The sequence below is a fragment of the Phycodurus eques genome, chromosome 2, assembly GCF_024500275.1.
Source record: "Phycodurus eques isolate BA_2022a chromosome 2, UOR_Pequ_1.1, whole genome shotgun sequence".
NCBI lineage: Eukaryota > Metazoa > Chordata > Actinopteri > Syngnathiformes > Syngnathidae > Phycodurus > Phycodurus eques.
Genome location: NC_084526.1, coordinates 44629884 through 44650312, shown reverse-complemented (window position 1 = coordinate 44650312; position 20429 = coordinate 44629884). Strand labels below are relative to the sequence as shown.

Here is a 20429-nt window from a genome sequence, read left to right as displayed (position 1 = left end):
TCAAACGGCAACTGTACACAGTCACCGCAAGAAATAAATGAAATATTTAACAATTATTATAGCAGCTTATACGCATCTTCGAACAACCCAGACCTAAAAGAAGTTGAAACTTTTAGTAAGGATCTAAACATTCCTCAATTAAATAAACAAATTAAAGACAGCCTCGATGTCCCTTTAACCATCACAGAATTACATAAGGCATTAAAAAAATATGCAATCGGGACGAGCGCCTGGCCCGGACGGAATCGCCGTTGAATTCATTAAACATTTCTGGCCAATACTAGCGCCACTATTTCTCAGAGCAGTCAAGGAGACAAACAATAAACGTCAAATTAGTAGCCGTATGAACACAGCTTCAATTAAATTATTACTAAAGTCGGGTAAAGACCCCACTCTCCCTTATCACTGATTAATGTACATATACAGATTATCTCGAAAGCGCTCACAGCGAGACTTGAAAATTTACGCCTGTCGATAAGCCACTATGACCAGATTGGCTTCATTAAAGGTAGAAGTTCCAAAAATGTCAGACATCTGTTAAATTAAATAAGCATTTCACAGCGTAAAAATCTAAACGTCACTTGACGCAGAGAAAGCGTTCGATAAAGTTAACTGAGCTTTCCTGTTTGCAGTACTTTGCAAATTTGGCTTTGGAGATTCATTTATACATTGGATAGCAACATTATACAATTTGCCGAAATTATATTCTTCTTTATTTACAGGAACCCAAGTATTCTCGTCAGGCAGTCTTCAATCTCATTAAAACATTTTCACAACTATCAGATGACTCTATCAACTGGACAAAATCAACAATACTCCCAATAACAGCAAACTCATGGACTCCTGCTGATCAAATCCAAGATTACCCTATACCTATAGGAAACATGAAGTATTTAGGTATTATATTACTCACAGAGCTAACCAATCTAAATTACACACCACTTCTGGAAAAAATCTCATCTGATTTAAGACGCTGGAATAACTTGCCTATGTCACTACTGGGAAGAATAGCCACAATAAAAAGGAAAACCTTTACCTCAAATAAATTATTTATTCATAATGATTCCATTAAATACCACATTTAAAAAGTTTCAAACCTTAGATTGGCCTAAATGATCCTAATTTTAAACACTATTAATGACTATGAATGACTAATATTGCAATAGTCCGGTGCAATGACCATTGTGCAAAGGGCACCGAGACTTCAAGCGAGTAGTACGATAGTCTGGGACAATGTTGATTGTGCAAATGTTGCAGATACTCCTCAATCAGTGTGCAAATGGAGCAGATGCTACTCTGGCTTAAGTGGCCAGTATTGGTCAACAATAGATATGCAAATAGTGCAGCGTGGTGAGACTACTACAGTGAGTGCACGAGTAATATATAATTGGCCCGACAAAACTGTGACAACAAACTCAAGACAAAAAGACAAAAAAATTGCCAGCATGTTGCAATGGAATTGTAGGTTAGGTGTTTAAGAAGTTGACTGCAAGAGGGAATAAGCTGTTGGAATGTCTGCTAGTTCCAGTTTGCATTGATCGGTAGTGCCTACCTGAGGGAAGGAGCTGGATCACCACAATGAGTATTATTCTTGGCTAGAATTGGAACAAATAGACTGCAACAACATCAAACTCCCATGTATTTCCACAAGTCTTTAATGCCATAAATGCTTCAAGAACCCAACAATCGCATCCACCTTAACGGCTTGGTGGCAAAGTTGAGATTCTACAGGATCTCAATTAGCTCCCAGTATGCTCTCCCCAATCTGTCATAATCCAGATTTCGAAATGAATAATACACCCCGTCATTTTAGTACATGGGAACAACATGGAATTAACCAGCTACAACTATTTAACAATGTTTTTAGGACACGGGATGAACTGTTCCAAGAATTCCAAATAACAGGCGGAAACTTTCTTCAATAAAATAAATTAAAAGCAGCAATAAAAAAAAAAAAAGAATACCAACACTCCAGAGCACCCACGAACTGCCGGAGTTTGTCAAGCAAATAGTGAAGCTTCCCGCAAAGTAAAAGAAATCTCTCAAAAGTTTCTGAATTAATTTCATGCATTAAATCAATGCACTTACCAATTACTAAATGGGAAGAAGACCTTTCCATGTCCGCTGACCGTAACTACTGGATACAGACATGTAACAATAGGTTTAGATTGACAAAAACCACAAATTAACAGCTTAAACAATATCAAGTGCTCCAAAGAACACACTTTACTCAGTACACTATGCATGAAATGGGCTGCTCTCCCTCTAATATATGCGCGCAATGCACCAAAAATACATATTACACCTCCTGGGGTTGGAGGGGGCGTGTGGGGCGGTGGGAGGTCGCTGGGGCGGTGGCTTTGGGTCCCTGTGGCCTCCTCCGGGTGGCCAGTTGTCGGGCGCCTTGGATGGGGCCCGCGGACTGCCCTGGGTCCTGGGTCCCTCGGTGTGGGACGTGTCCCGTCCACCTGGCTGCTCTCGGGTGGACCCCTGGGCTCGATCCCGCCCCTCGATTGATTGGGTGGGGTCCTCAGCCTCCGCGGTGCAATTACAGGACACTTCTGTCAGTCTTTGTGCATGCGAAATGGTGTCAATTCACTTGCATGTGTCCGCAGGCACACACCCCTGGGACTCTTTCGCTGGGTGTGGGTCCAAAAAATTGCTTGGGTATCCCTCACTCATATATCGACTTTTTTAATTTACATCGTCAATCCCACCACACTTCAGTTGTACAGCCAGGTTCATGACCCTTGTCCTGCATGCTTCTTTTCCTGTCCTTGTCCTGGTCTATCTCTTCCTGTCCTTCCCTCACAGGGTGTAGCACTACAACCCCATACAACACTCATATCTAATGTTTCATTCTTGTAGATATGTAATGATTTACTTTTCTTGTTCTGTTTAAAATTAGTCCTTTGTCTTCGTTTCTCTCTGCCCTCTAGAAACTTTCTTCTGTTCGACTGATTCTGATTCTCAATAAAAATCAATTACTGTATAATACTAAGAAACCACAGTGGCAGCTTACAAACTGTGACACAGTAAAACTGTTCCGGCATAAAAGGGATACAGATCCTCAATTCTGCTTGACTTAACAGCCGAACAGTACAAAAAATAAAAAAATTTAAAAATTTAAAGAATTTCCCCGTTATTATGGAAGAAGACTCTTCTTCAATGAGCAGCTGTAGTCTGCCACCACTTTCCCCTCCTTAGTTAAAGAGCAATAAACTTATCATGTTCTTGTAGTGTTTTAATTCTTGAAAATAGTGTTTTCACTTACTTCTGTATCACACTGTATTTATATTTTACCACATACTGATAAAAAAAAAAGGCAAATACATTGGGCCCTTGGGTTACGAACTTAATTAGTTCTGTGACCCTGTTTGAAACCCGAAACGTTCTTAAACCAAAGTAATTTCTCCCACTGACATCAATGGAAATGGAATTAATCTGTTCCAGACCCAAAATTAAATTATACTTACCTTTTGTGATCAGTGTGGTTAAAAATATAGTGCAATATAGAAATAAGTGAACACACACTATTATAAAGAAATAAAACCTTTGATAAATATCATAGTTAATTGCTCATTAACTTTAATTTAGGAGGGGAAAGAGGAGGATTATCGCTAATCATTGAAGAAGAAGAATTAGAAGAATCATCTTTATTGTCATGAACATGCACACAAAATCACAGTGAACACAGCTAACACATACACTTGTTAGTGGAACACAATGAAGCAGGGGGCAGCAGGTTAATGTATCGGTGTCTTGCTCAAGGACACCACAGCCGTGAGTCCGGGGGATGTTGGTGGTGGATGGTCCATTGCCGCATCCTCTCAAGCTCTGTCAAGCTGACAGGTGTTTTTGTTTTTGGGTGAAAACACGGTGGCAGACGATAAGCTTCACCACTGGGCCACGGCTGCCCCCTTCTTCCTTAATAACATGGGGAAATTCTGATTCAGGTGGTTTTTGTGTGTGTCTGTTTATTTTCTAATACATTGGTCTGAGCCAGGGAAACTTTTCTTTTTCTGTTCAGAAAAAAAAAATCTGAAAGTCACACTGTCATTTAAAAGATCAATTACTCTGTTGGCCAATTTGCTGCATATTTCTTCTGGTCATTTTTTTATTGCCTCGCTCACGCTATCACCAGCGACCGTTTTCTCATTTTTGTCAGTCTAATAAAGAGCAAAGAAAAAAAACAAAAAACAACAAAGATACAGTGTCTACCTTATTTGCATTGCGTGACGCACAGTCAATGACGGTTTCACAACGCACATCTTTCTGCTCATCTATGAAAACTGCTTCTAAACACTATCTTTTGCTTTCCCGTTTTAGCTTTGGTGCCATTTTCTGACTGTTTTCCCCTTTGTTTACATTTTTTATAAAAAAAGTTCCGCGCGAACATAGCGCACCTCCTTCGATCTTCATTGATAATGTGGCGGCTGCTACATGACAACATTAACCGTTTGTTGTTTTAATTAAAGAGATGCTAATATTCAATAACATACCTACTGTAAATAGTATTTTTTTGACAAAATTAAATGATTTACGGACTTTTTTAACCATGTCAATCACAAACGCTATTAGATTCGTGATTGGATGATATAGTCAATATGCTATATGCTATTTTTTTTCCCTTAATAAATGAAATCACCATTTGAAAACAACATTTGGGTTATATTTGTCTGATATTTACATTAGTTTTTTTTTTATCTTAAACATTAAAGTGGGGAAACTATGCAAAAATAAAATAATTTTTATTTTATTTATTATATATGCAAAAATAAAATAATTTTTATTTTTGCATAGGGCCAACACTTATGTGTGCGTGTATATATATATATATATGTATATATATATATATATATTAGGCTTTACACAATCAGGAGTTTTGGGGCCGATCACCGATCAGCAAGTTTAAAACACCGATAACCGATCCGATCACAAAATGGAGCAATGTGTCCATTTACATGACTTGTTCATTTATTGTATATACTTGTGTACTGTATCCTGAGGACTGTATCTATCTATCCATCCATTTTCTGTACCACTTATCCTCACTAGGGTCGCGGACGTGCTGGAGCTATCCCAGCTTAAAATTATTCTCTAGCATTTTAGACAAAATTGAAAACATCAATGACCTCTAGCGGGCATTCAAGGATTGGCCACTGACATAAGTTTAGGTCAAATCAACATTACAACATGACAGAAATAATGGGTGCTAGCTTACTGTAATTGAATTACTTTATTTTGCAATTAAAATACTTTAATAAATACTGTTAATGACATGTTTTACTCTAACTCTCTCCGAGGTGGTTAAAAAGCTTCTCGGTGGCAAGGCCCCAGCGGTGGTGGCTTTTAGGAACTCCCGGAGTTCCTAAAAGCTCTGGATGTTGTGGGGATGTCCTGGTTGACACGCCTTTGAAACATCGCATGGACATCGGGGACAGTGCCTCTGGATTGGCACACTGGGGAGGTGGTCCCCCCTTTTAAAAAGGGGGAACGGAGGTTGTATTCCAACTACAAGGGGAACACACTCCTCAGCCTCCTTGGTAAGGTCTATTCAGGGGTGCTGGAGGAGAGGGTCCTTCTGGAAGTCAAATATCAGATTCAGGAGGAGCAATGTGGTTTTTGTCCTGGCCGTGGAACAGTGGACCAGCTCTACACCCTCGGCAGTGTCCTCGAGGGTGCATGGGCATTCGCCCAACCAGTCTACATGTGTTTTGTGGACTTGGAAAAGGCGTTTGACCGTGTCCCTCGGGGAGTCTTGTGGGGGGTGCTTCGGGAGTATGGGGTGCCGAACCCCCTGATACAGGCTGTTTGGTCCCTGTAATACCAGTGTCACAGTTTGGTTCGCCTTGGCGGACTCGTTTCCGGTGAGGGTTGGACTCCGCCAAGGCTGCCCTTTGTCACCGATTCTGTTCATAACTTTTATGGACAGAATTTCTAGGAGCAGTCGAGACGTAGAGGGGGTCCGGTTTGGTGGCCTCAGTATTGCATCTTTGCTTCTTCAGACGATGTGGTTCTGTTGGCTTCATCAAGCCGTGATCTCCAACTTTCACTGGAGGGGTTCGCAGCTGAGTGTGAAGCGGCTGGGATAAGAATCAGCTCTTCAAAATCTGAGCCCATGGTCCTCAGTCAGAAAAGGGTGGAGTGCGCTCTCCAGGTCGGGGATGAGATCCTGCCCCAAGTGGAGGAGTTCAAGCATCTCGTGGTCTTGATCACGAGTGAGGGAAGAATGGAACGGGAGATCGAAAGGCGGATCGGTGCAGCGTCTGCAGTGATGCGGACTTTGTATCGGTCCGTTGTGGTGAAGAAGGAGCTAAGCCGAAAGGCGAAGCTCTCAATTTACTGGTCGATCTACATTCCTACCCGCACCTCTGGTCACGAGCTGTGGGTCGTGACCGAAAGAACAAGATCGTGGATACAAGCGACCGGAACGAGTTTCCTCCGCAAGGTGGTCTCCCTTAGAGATAGGAGGAGAACCTCGGGCATCCGGGAGGGGCTCAGAGTAGAGCCGCTGCTCCTCCGCATTGCGAAGGGCCAGATGAGGTGGCTCAGGCATCTGTTTAGGATGCCTCCTGGACGCCTCCCTGGTGAGGTGTTACAGGCACGTCCCACCGGGAGGAGACCCCGGGGACGACCCAGGACACGCTCGAGAGACTATGTCTCTCGGCTGGCCTGGGAACACCTCGGGATCCCCTCAGAAGAGCTGTAGGAAGTAGCTGGGGAGAGGGAAGTCTGGGCTTCCCTGCTAAAGCTACTGCCCCCGCGACCTGACCTCGGATAAGCAGAAGAAAATGGATGGATGGATAAACATCCAAGAGTCCTGTGATGCATTCATCGAAATAAGGAAAAGTAATCAAAATGTAATCAAATGTAATGAGTTATATTAGAGAAAGTAATTGCAATAATTACACTACTATTACATTTTCAACATTGTAACTTGTAATGGTAACAAACTACATTTCCAAAGTAATCATCCCAACACTGTCTAGGAACTACAGCATGTTAGACCTGGACAGCACAATGCCTCGCATAACAGCTTTTGTTTCCCAACAAGCTTTCTGTTGCGGTAGAAGAATGAAGCAACATGCAAACCTTCTACAGCAGCTACTTGAAAACTGTCCACAAACACCAAACCTATCTACGATATACTATGGCAACATGCACACGTCGAAGGCCGACTACTGGGCCTCTACAAACAGCACATTGTTGGAAATCAACAATGCACTGCCCAGGCAATGCTAAATGGGGAGTGAGTGTCGTTTTGTGTACAATTCTGCAGGGAAGGCAGGGCAAGTCTCTCTCAAGTGTCACGTCTTTTTCTAATAATCGAAAGGAACTCCACCTCATTTTGAGGAAAAAAAAAATTCTATGAAAACCCATGCAAACATCATAATCAATGTTGTTACAGAATGTAGAATAAGGTAAACAGTCTGGTGATAGTTGTAACAACCTCTGCTAGAATGTATATTTTCATCAGAAATACAATGGACAATATTTCAGGTTGTACCGCATGTATGATTGGCACAGCAATGATCTGAAATGAAAACTGACACCACTGACTTCCCAAAAGGACAACTGAGCTGAGGACAGGCTCACATACTACACACACACACACACGCACGCACAAAATATTATGTGTTATTTTAGTATATAATACAACCCCAATTCCAATGAAGTTGGGACGTTGTGTTAAACATAAATAAAAACAGAATACAATGATTTGCAAATTATGTTCAACCTATATTTAATTGAATACACTACAAAGACAAGATATTTCATGTTCAAACTGATAAACTTTATTGTTTTTAGCAAATAATCATTAACTTAGAATTTGATGCCGGCAACACGTTCCAAAAAAGCTGGGACAGGTGGCAACAAATACTGAGAAAGTTGAGGAATGCTCATCAAACACCTGTTTGGAACATCCCACAGGTGAACAGGCTCATTGGGAACAGGTGGGTGCCATGATTGGGTAGAAAAGGAGCTTCCCTGAATTGCTCAGTCATTCACAAGCAAAGATGTGGTGAGGTTCTCCTCTTTGTTAACAAGTGCATGAGAAAATAGTCAAACAAACAAACAATCATTCACACTCACATTCACACCTACGGGCAATTTAGAGTCTTCAATCAACCTACCACGCATGTTTTTGGGATGTGGGAGGAAACCGGAGTACCCGGATTAAACCCACGCAGGCACGGGGAGAACATGCAAACTCCACACAAGTGGGGCCGGGATTTGAACCTCGGTCCGCAGAACTGTGAGGCAGATGTGCTAACCAGTCGCTCACTGTGCCACCACAATACATTTGCATTTGATCATTTAGAAATGTTTGTTTTCAAACATTTATTGATGTAAAATTTCTATTTAACTTTTATGTCCAATACATCGTAAATGAATAACTAAGTACAGTTTTTTTATGTCCTATATTGAAGCATAGTGTTAATGTTCCCACTGTTCATAATGTTACAGTGATTTACATTAAATATACTTTATAGGAATAAAACCTGTGCCTCATTTTACACTTCTGTATTTTAATTTTGGTCACTCTGGTGGTACTTGGAGACCCAAGTATTTTTTCACATGGTGTTGGGGTAAAACGTTTGAGAAGCATTTGCCTAGAGGCTTTTAAATAGAGAGACGTCATAGCCAGATATTATACAGACATTGCTGCCTGTTCATGAATTCGCTGTTTAGAACTTTCAGCTTTCCCTTGCAGACGCTCCCTTGCCCTCTCCCTGGCTGTCACTGTCATTGACTGTCCTCCTTGGCTCTTTGCTGCTCCTCCACCCGTTTCTCAGTTACAGTGGACTCATGACTGGGGGGAACGTTACTAGGTGGTGGCGGGTGTCTCACAAACGTGAGAGATTTTTCTACAAGAATCTGGAAATTTACCAGTCTTAGGAGGAGGATGCAGGAGATAGGTTTACATGGAAAAGGATGACGCGTTGTGGCGACCCCTAACTGGACAAGACGAAAGGAAAAGATGGAGGAGGACGCAGCATTGCGCTCACACACACACAAGTGTTCTGCTTCTTCGAGACTCGTTGCGCAGTGCACTGATTGGCAGGCAGGGAAAAAATTTCACTCTCTAGTGTGCATCTCATTGCGTGTACCACACTCCCCCTCAGAGGTCAAGACGTGCACAGCAGGAACACCGAGCCCAACAAGGCGCACCCACAGATTGCTGAACACCTCGAGGCTCACTACATGATTCCTAATCTCGCATCTGCCACAACATTGTCAATAAAACAACCCATATTGCATTAAAAAGTTCAAAAGTGTATTACCACACGTGGAGAAAGCAAATGCTGTTCCCACCATATACTGACAGTAAAAAACAAGTGAATTTAACTTTGGTTTTTTTTCACATTTTAAAAGTATAATTTGTATTTATTATTTATTGAGGTTATTTTTTACATTGAGATGCGACACAGGGCAAAGCTAGAGGCGGCAAACAAGAGGCATATGATGACATGTATGGCAGGTTGGACACTAAAGAAGTGGCAATGATAAGTAAGGAGGAAGTTAGAAAGGCATTAAAGAAAAATAGAAAGGCAGTTGATCCTGATGACATTCCTGTGGAAGTATGGAAGCATTTAGGAGAGGTGGCTGTGCAGTCTTTGACCAGCTTGTTCAATAGAATTCTAGCGCGTGAGAAGATGCCTGAGGAATGGAGGAAAGGTGTGCTGGTGCCCGTTTTTAAGAACGAGAGTGATGTGCAGAGCTGTGGGAACTATAGGGGAATAAAGTTGATGAGCCACACAATGAAGTTATGGGAAAGAGTAGTGGAGGCTAGACTCAGGACAGAAGTGAGTATTTGCGAGCAACAGTATGGTTGCATGCCTAGAAAGAGCACCACAGATGCATTATTTGCCTTGAGAATGTTGATGGAAAAGTACAGAGAAAGTCAGAAAAAGATACATTGTGTCTTTGTAGATCTAGAGAAAGCCTATGACAGAGTACCCAGAGAGGAACTGTGGTACTCCATGCGGAAGTCTAAAATAAAATAAAAATAACGTGAGAACATTGTTAAATACTTCAATAAAGTACAACCGAACTAAGTTATGCTCCCGCTGCCTTTTTAAAAACATTGTTTTAGCATGCATACGTGCTACCGTATGTTTTAAGATAGTGTATGTTTTACCATGCCTACGCCCAATAATACGGTGCACCTTATGTATGTGTTAAATACAGAAATGGACCCCGTAACTTTTAATGCGGTGCGCCTTATGGTCGTAAAAATCCGGTATGTCTGTGATTATTGTTATTTGCTCTGTTTGTGTGTGTTAAAGTAGCAGTTGTTTGAAGGTTGATAATTACCGCAACATATGCTCATTTCCGTGCGCACGTCTATGGTGTTTCACATTATTTGTTCGTATTAATTTGGCGGACTTTCTTTAGACAAAAGTATATGGTTTGGTTGAATGTTTTGGTGTTTAAATATACTGTTTAATTCAGTTTAATTTATCTTTGTCAGTTTTGTGCAGTTAACTTAAACTGGTGTAGACAAATTAACAGCTTCAATCAACCTTATTTGGAGAAATATATTTTTATAAATGTAGGTGAAGTTTAAAGTTTCAATGTTTTAAAGGTTCCATGCCTTCAACATCAATAGTTTTCGACTGTTTTATGCATAACATAGGTCAAAATGAGTTTGTGACATGGTTTAAGATGGACATCTACACAGTTCGTTGATTGTATGCAATAGCCGATGAAATACAAAAGGCATGAAAATGAGACAATCAGAATTAGGTGTCGTTGCAACATAGTTACGCTGAGGTACTCATTATTCAAGTACCTGCTCACTCCAGGGTTGGTATCCACCCACTCAACTCAAATTCGCATGATGCTGCATCACGAAAGCCAATCGCCGTCAGTGATAGACACAACGTCTTGGAGTAAAACTGAAAAAAAAGATTGTCGTTGTTTGTGGGCACCGGGAACTTTTTGATGACACCTGCTCCCAATACCTGGACCGTAAGAGAAAATAGCCTAGAGAATGGTAAGCGAGGAAGTTGGCATATTACTATTATTATTATATTAAAATAAAATGTTATTCTATTTTTCTCATGCTTTAACACCATTTCCACTTTGAAATTATATTTTTTGCACTGTATGCTGATTTAACTGTACTTTTATTTGTGTCCCTCTTTGTTTTCAGTTTTTTCTTTCTTTTTAAATGCTTTTAATCATGTAAAGCACACTGAGTTACCTTGTGTATGAAATGCCCTATATAAATACATTTGCTTTGCTTATCTGTTATGTACTTGTTTACTGCTGTCGGTTGTACTTTATTGTGAATCAAGCATGTTATAGCATTAGCCACACATTATACACACTCACTGTCTCTAATTCGCGCTCACACACACACGCACACACACACAACCAATCAGAGCAAAGCTGTTTTCCATTTATCAAAATGAGGAGATGAGCATTCCAATCAGAGCAAATCATACTTACATATCAAATATTAATGAGAGATCCACCCAGCTCATCTGCCAGGTGTTTTGGACCAACTAGAATAGCTTGAAAAAGGGCATCTTTGGGATTTACAACCTAAAATATCTTACAAACCTGATAGAGGCCATCAAAGCGTATATAAAATAAAATAAAATAGGTGTGGCACGAGACCTTTATTGCGTGTAGGAGTGGCAGACATAAGAGTGACTGATGAATATATCCATCCATCAATCCATTTTCTGTCCCGCTCATCCTCACTACAGTCGCGGGCGTGCTGAAGCCTATCCCAGCCGACTCCGAGTGAGAGGCGGGGTACACCAGCCAATCGCAGGTCACATATACCATATTCACACTCACATCAACATTATTCATTTAAATTTGCTTGTACTATTTTTTTTAAGGTTCTCTACATTTTACATTTTCACCTATCGCGGGTGGGTCTGGAACACGTATTCCCTGCAATGAACGGAGTTTGACTGTATACCAAATATTGTTCTGTTCTTTTTCTGTTGCATGCAGTTTGAAATGGTATAACAATTGAGAGAACTGTCCTGCTTGGGGCCTGGAGGTTGCAATCAAATGTTTAATGTGTTACATCAGTAACATTATGGAGGGAGGGAGTACATTGTTGAACATCAACAATAGCATTAGTAATCCTCGTGGTTTTGGTACCTCTTTCACAGTTTCTGTTTACAGTGGGAGTCAGTGAGCTAATAGGAAAAGGAAAGAGAGGAAATCCAGTACCTGGTGGGATTTGTACATGATGGTAAGCTCACTGATGTGAATACTCAGAAGACAATCACGATACCAGAACAAGACACTATTTTGACATTGTGGTGGGGGCGACAGGCAAGTGTCACCTACAACACAGCTGTGCCATGCTCACATCACATACTCACATGTCTTGCAACATCCGTCCATGTAACTTACGACAGTTCCTCCAATCTGCATGAATAAGCGAGTCAAAAGTAATCAATCACCACAAAAAGTACACAGTTGATCATTTGCTTCATTTAAAGGTGTGGAACTGACTGTTGCTTATAATTGGTAACAACAAAAATCCATCCATCCATCCATGGCAGTAATGATAATAATGGTAGTAAATGTTTTTACCTGATACTGAAATGGACACAAGCAATTGTTTATATGTAACGTGTTTGTGCGCGTACGATAATGCTGACCTTCATACACTCTGTTTCATTGAAAGGGGGACAGCTGAAGGGGTAGGAGATCATTGTCGGGCCGAACAGCGTGTCTGTGCATTCAAACTTCAGGCAGTTGGACACCCAAGATTTCCCTGGCTGAAAAAAACAATTATGAATCTGTATAATATATTGAATGATTGTATGTACACTCACTAACCTTATAGACAATTGTCGAGCCATTCTCATGAGTGTAAAGGCAGGATATATTCTTACAAACTCCACAGCATGTTGACTGGTCTTTTGTAGGCATATAGATCTGATTCTACAACACAAACAAATTACAACAAAACCAACAGGTCATGAAAAGTAAGGTAACATAACCCCTAAATAATACAAGGTCATATGTTGCAAGAATATACTGACTATTTACTTATAAAACTATTAAAAGATTCATTTTCCACTTCCAGAATGGGTTTAATTGACAACCCCAATTCCAATGAAGTTGGGACGTTGTGTTAAACATAAATAAAAACAGAATACAATGATTTTCAAATCATGTGCAACCTATATTTAATTGAATACACTACAAAGACAAGATATTTCATGTTCAAACTGATAAACTTTATTGTTTTTAGCAAATAATCATTAAATTAGAATTTGATGCCGGCAACACGTTCCAAAAAAGCTGGGACAGGTGGCAACAAATACTGAGAAAGTTGAGGAATGCTCATCAAACACCTGTTTGGAACATCCCACAGGTGAACTGGCTCATTGGGAACAGGTGGGTGCCATGATTGGGTAGAAAAGGAGCTTCCCTGAATTGCTCAGTCATTCACAAGCAAAGATGGGGCGAGGTTCACCTCTTTGTGAAGAAGTGCGTGAGAAAATAGTCCAACAGTTTAAGGACAATGTTCGTCAACGTACAATTGCAAGGAATTTAGGGATTTCATCATCTACGGTCCATAATATCATCAAAAGGTTCAAAGAATCTGGAGAAATCACTGCATGTAAGCGGCAAGGCCGAAAACCATCATTGAATGCCTGTGACCTTCGATCCGTCAAGCGGCACTGCATCAAAAACCGACATCAATGTGTAAAGGATATCGCCACATGGGCTCAGGAACACTTCAGAAAACCAATGTCAGTAAATACAGTTCGGCGCTACATCCGGAAGTGCAACTTGAAACTCGACGTATGCAAAGCAAAAGCCATTTATCAACAACACCCAGAAATGCAGCCGGATTTTCTGGGCCCGACCTCATCTAAGATGGACTGATGAAAAGTGGAAAAGTGTTCTGTGGTCCGACGAGTCCACATTTCAAATTGTTTTTGGAAATTGTGGACGTCGTGTCCTCCGGGCCAAAGAGGAAAAGAACCATCCGGACTGTTATGGACGCAAAGGTCAAAAGCCAGCATCTGTGATGGTATGGGGCTGTGTTAGTGCCAATGGTGTGGGTAACTTACACATCTGTGAAGGCACCATTAATGCTGAAAGGTACATACGGGTTTTGGAGAAACATATTTTGCCATCCAAGCAATGTCTTTTTCATGGGCGCCCCTGCTTATTTCAGCAAGACAATGCCAAACCACATTCTGCACGTGTTATAACAGCGTGGCTTCGTAGTAAAAGAGTGCGGGTACTAGACTGGCCTGCCTGCAGTCCAGACCTGTCTCCCATTGAAAATGAAGTGTAAAATATGACAACGGAGACCCCGGACTGTTGAACAGCTGATGCTGTACGTCAAGCAAGAATGGGAAAGAATACCACCTACAAAGCTTCAATAATTAGTGTCCTCATTTCCCAAACGTTTATTGAATGTTGTTAAAAGAAAAGGTGATGTAACACAGTGGTAAATATGACACCGTCCCAGCTTTTTTGGAACGTGTTATAGCCATCAAATTAAAAGTTAATTATTATTTGCTAAAAACAATTAAGTTTATCAGTTTGAACATTAAATATCTTGTCTTTGTATTCAATTAAATATAGGTCGAACATTATTTGCAAATCATTGTATTCTGTTTTGATTTATGTTCAACACAACGTCCCAACATCATTGGAATTGGGGTTGGAATTACTGCATGCGAATACTAAGACAGAAAAGCTTTTCTATACAGAAATACACATTTTAATTTCATTATTTCCCAAACTACCCCTGTCAATTGCATTGAACATTGGGCGTCATTTTACAAATCAGAATTCCAGCTCCCTGTCGTGGAAGACTATAAAACATTATCAATAATTGCAAGGTCAGAGAAATTGAGAAAGTGATAAAACAGGTTTCAGGCAGTTTTACTTTTAATTCCTAGTGTGACATCTGAGGATTTTTTTTTTAACCCAGATCAATTCCAAGTTCAGGTTTATTATTAATTACAATGTCTTACTAGCTGGCAGAGGGCAGAGCAGTTGGTGCTGCTGATCCGCAGTATGTGAAAACCACTGGATGTGTCCAAAACACGGCTGCACTGTCTGCTGTAGCACAAGCCATCCTCGCCATGTTCCACCAGGGTCTGACCGGGATGTAGCACACCCTGGTACACACAAACAGCTTCTCGCACTGCACACACAGCCACAGTCAGGGTTCCATGGTTGAAATGAAAATGTGATGTGGAGAATAAATAGCCAAACTGTTCAGTTTGATACCAAATCCTTCAAGTAAATAAAACTGCAACCAACTTCGCTATCCAGTTTGTCTCACATAAAGTTCCTGTGAAACAGTTCTTGGGGACATCTAATACATTTATACAGAAATACTCAAAAAAACAAAAACATTGTGTAGCATTTATTGCTATACAACATTATGTTCTTATAGCAATTGCTGAGATTTGTGTAGAAATGTTTCAAAACATGGTTTTGGGCAATAATTTGAATAAAACTTCCACGAAGTACTAAATCACTGGATAATTTTATGCTTTTCGACCCTAAATTTTATAACATTTTATAAACTCCGTATATAGAGGCATATTTTTTAAATACTTTATTTTCAATTTTAGAATGTATGCAAACATGAACATAAGAACAGACAGGGTAAAGGTGAAAACAAACAACAAGGAACCGACTTCAACACCACTTCTGAAACACGTCTCAGATAGGTCAGATGTGGATGAATGTAATTGTTCTGGTGTAAGGTATAATTGATATAAAAAGTTATAGTTAGTCAGTCTATACCGCACATTTGTAGGAGCTGACAAGCTGTCTTGACACAAATTTGTCTACAACTGTTCATCAATTGTAACATTGAGATCTGACTCCCATTTCAGTCTAGATTTATGCAAGCCAAGCTTTGGACCCTCATCCATCAACACACAATAAATTCTGGAAATATATTTTGTTTTGTTCCCCTCAGGCGGCACGGTGGGGATGAATGGTTAGCACGTAAAAGTGAAAAATTTCAGGGGGACTGAATACTTTCCGTACCCACTGTACTTGATACCTTCACCTCCCTTGAATGCAATGCTTTCACTGTAGCCTTGCATGTGCTAAAAGTTGTATGTTCAGGTGTGACTTCTCTTGTCACCTCATGATTCTATTTGATTACAATTCATAGGGCTATGATTCAATTTGATTAACAATTATTTGGTTCATGAATCTTGATTTCTTTTAAAATCTAAAATCAGGCGGCACGGTCTGCCTCACAGTTCTGCGGACCTGGGATCAAATCCGGCCTTGCCTGTGTGGAGTTTGCATGTTCTCCCTGTGCCTGTGTGGGGTTTCTACGGGTACTCCGGTTTCCTCTCACATCCCCAAAACATACATGGTATGTTAATCAAAGACTAAATTGCCTGTAGGTGTGAAAGTCAATGCGAATCGTTGTTTGTTTACATGTGCCCTCCGATTGGCTGACGACAAGTTCAGGGTGTTCCCTGCCTCTCGCCCGAAGACAGCTGAAATAGCCATAACTCTTGCCAAGAGTTATGGGTATGAGTTTGTTTTGTTTTAAAAGGTTTTTTAGGTGACAAACCCACTTTCAATCCAAGACTTTTGTTGTGAACGTCCTGGCAAATGTTAATTAGGTGCATCAGAATCGGGTTGGCTGGCATGTTGTCTAGCATTATGCTTGTATATGAAGTTACTGTGGCCCTTTTCTTTCAGGGTGTGCTGTCCAATTCGTGTACAGGAAGGGGTGTCACTGCCGTCACCGAAAGATGAAATTAACCTCATTTGAGCAAGTATTGAGACAGAAAACAAGCACTGTAATCGTGGTTGTACATTCTTTCTAACCATGGTTGTACATTAAATTTAATGCAATTAGGTCTGCCACTCAAACTTCTTTTAAAACATGCATTGCATATTGTAGTGATGGAAAATGAGGAATGCTTCGCCAAACTCATTTTACGTTTCATTTAGCAATGCAATACCAGATTTTTCTGACCCTGGATTAAAACCATTTCGAACCAATTTGAACCAGCAATACTCACCACACTTGTATCTTTTGCAGGCACATTGGTTTTGTGGGTCAGACAGGAACGAATGCTCCAGCTGAGAAGCCTCTCCCTGCACAACACAAACAAAAGCGCAACCAGGATCAGGATTAGAATGAACTTTATTCTCCCAGAGGGAAATTAGCTTTGAACGCTACAACATTGTTGCATTTGCACACATTTTGTCACAAAGGAGACAACTACAACATTAAAACACTACAGACAACATGGCAAAGGCGCAGCAAGCAGACATAATGAGAGCTGCTGATGAATATAACATTATTTATTTAAATGTGCTTGAAATAAAACAGGGGCAGCAGTAAGAACAGAAAGAACAATTAAATTATAAGAATAATTCCAAATGACAACCAAACCAATCAAGTCAAAATAATTTTTGATCTGATGTGTTCTACAAACATGTACATAAGAGGCCGACTGACCATTACCGGTCCACAAGCCATTTGGTCCTGGGCCACACAGACAGACTAAACAAAAAAGATTTTGTTATTTATATTTTATCATCAGAGCCTAAAATAAGTTTTATTTTGAAAATAACGTGCATTAGTCAGAAACGTAATCTCATAAACAGTCAAACATGCTCATGACCACTTGTCCAATGCTGTTATAAACACTAGTCAAATACCCTCATACGCAATATTGAAAGTCTCTCTCTCATAAACAATAGTCAATCGCGTTCACGCTCACATGTCACTGGCGCTCACATGTCATTGGCGCCCACATATTCATGTCACTGACAGTAACGCACAAGGCAATCACGTTCATGCGTGCAAGTCACTGGCGCTCACGCATGCCTGGTATTGGCGCTCGCTCACCCATGTCAGTGATGCTCACGCACGCATATCAATTACATTCGCACGCATGTCACTGGCACTCACGCACATGTCACGGATGCTCACACGTTCATGTAACTGACACTCACGCACCAATCACATTCACGTGCACGTCAATTATGCACACAAGCGAATAGTGTACCTCAGCCAGCCGTGGCCCAATGATTAAGATCATCGCCTGCCAGTTCAAGACCCCGACTGGCCCATCCGCCAACATCCCCCGGACTCACGGCTGTGGTGTCCTTGAGCAAGACACTGATAACCCGAAATGCTCCCCGGGTTGTCCCCGCCCGCGCCCTGCTCCAGTGTGTTCCACTAACGTGTATGTGTTCACTGTGATGAATTTTCGTGTGCATGCATGCATGCATGCATGTTCATGACAATAAAGGTGATTCTTCTTGTTCTTAATTTAGTGCGGTAGTTTAGTTCAAAACATGAAACTCATGATGGGTGGTGAAAGGATTCAAGGAATTTTATTGTCGTGTAAACTCGTGTAATAGAGATGCACTACAGACAGAGCCAAATATAAGTATAAGATATATATATATATAGAGAGAGAGATTATATAAGACTTATATATATATACACACACACATCTCAATAAATTAGAATATGGCCAAAAAGTAAAATTTTTTTCAGTACTCATAGATGACAAACACTGAAGTACTTTTCAGAGGGCAAATTCCTGCCTAATTTCTACATTAAAAATGACAATTTCTTGAATTAATTGTTTTTCATGTTATATTTTAGTTTCTAAATATGGGGAATCTGGGTTTTTTATTTGCTATGAGCTATGATGCAGATTATGTGGTTCTGTTGGCTTCAAAAAGCCATGATCTCCAACTCTCACTGGAGCGGTTCGCAGCAGAGTGTGAAGCGGCTGGGGTGAAAATGAGCACCTCCAAATCTGAGACCATGTTCCTTAGTCGGAAAAGGGTGGAGTGCCCTTTCCAGGTCGGGGATGAGATCCTGACTGATATGCGTGTGTGAGCGCCAGTGACATGCACGCGTGAATGTGATTGACGTGTTTATGAGAGCAAGACTTTCAGTAGTGCGTATGAGAGTATTTGACTCGTGTTTATAAGACCATTCAATAAGTGTTCATGAGCGCATTTCACTAGTTTATGAGAGCCTTTCAGTAGTTCGTCTTTGTGAGAGCATTTGAATAGTAAGTGTGAAAGCTAATGCTGAATAATGTCCCTAATGGCTCCTCATACAGAACACCTCTCCTACACGTCTTCCGACTTGCTCTGGAGCAAATCAAAAAAAGAGAGAGGTTCTGTACACAATGTGTTATTTTCCTGCTTTTATGTTGATACAAATATCAGATAGATATAGTAAAAAGACTAAGGTTTTCTCAAGTCTGAAACATTTAAAACACCATTCAACGTTATGAGCCGTTTTCAGTGCTGGAGCCTATCCCAGCTGACTATGGGTGAACGGCAGACTACACCCTGAACTGGTCGCTAGTCAATCACAGGGCACATGTAGATACAGACACCCATTCACACCGTCACTGAGTGGGAACTGAACCCACGCTGCCTGCCATTTTCCACATTTTACTACACCATCAGTGACTTAGTTCGGGGGTCAATGGGCTGGAAATCGTTGAAGACTCCTGATATACACTGCTTTGGGGAACAACTACATCAGTTATCGGTATTGGCTTGCAGAAGCAGCAAGTTATCGTGGGCAAAAAAAAAAAAAAGTTATCATGCATCCCGAGTAATATGTGGCAAAAGGCTTGGAAATGAGGCAAAGAAGTCATCAAAACTGCTTCAGCACATGAAGCCCAAGCACTCATCCTAAAAATATCTTCTTGTCCTGTTAGGGGTTGCCACAGGGTGTCATCCTTTTCCATGTAAGCCTATCTCCTGCTCCTCTCGAACATCAACTGCCTTCATGTCTTCCCTCACTGAATCTATCAAGCTTCTCTTTGGTCATCCTCTCGCTCTCTTGCCTGGCAGCTCCATCCTCATCACCCTTCTACCAATATACTCACCATCTCTCCCCTGGATGTGTCCAAACCATCAAACCATCTCCAAAACATCTAACCTTGGCTGTCCCTCTGATGAGCTCATTTCTAATCTTATCCAACCTGGTCACTCCTAAAGAGAACCTCAACATCTTCATTTCTGTCACCTCCAGCTCTGCTTCCTGCTGTCTCTTCAGTGCCGCTGGCTTCCCCACTGTTTTATAAACTTTGCTCTTCATCCAAGCAGATACTCTTCTGCATAACACACATGAAACAGTCACCATTGCTCTGGACTGTTGATGCCAAGTATTTAAGTGCTCCACAGTCGCAATCTCTTCCCCCTCCGCCCCTCTCATTCATGCACATATAATCTGTTTTACATCAGCTAATCTTCATTCCTCTCCTTTCCAGTGCATGACTGCCCCTTTTTAACTGTTCCTCCACCTGCTATCTTCTTCCACTGCAGATCACCATGTCATCTACGAACATCATGGTCCATTAGGATTACAGTCTACCCTCACCCTTCAGCCTACCCATCACCACTAGAAACAGGAAGGGACTAAGGACTGATGTAGT

General features: G+C 40.9%; 1 protein-coding gene across 1 annotated transcript in view; it reads right to left on the bottom strand.

Annotated features, from left to right (window-relative positions):
- otog (otogelin) overlaps positions 1-20429 on the bottom strand; it is a 178412-nt gene that overhangs the window by 19097 nt on the left and 138886 nt on the right. Inside the window, 5 exon segments of the mRNA XM_061701282.1 lie at positions 12363-12408; positions 12645-12764; positions 12826-12930; positions 14991-15163; positions 17025-17100. Of these exon segments, the coding sequence (XP_061557266.1) occupies positions 12363-12408; positions 12645-12764; positions 12826-12930; positions 14991-15163; positions 17025-17100 (520 nt within the window).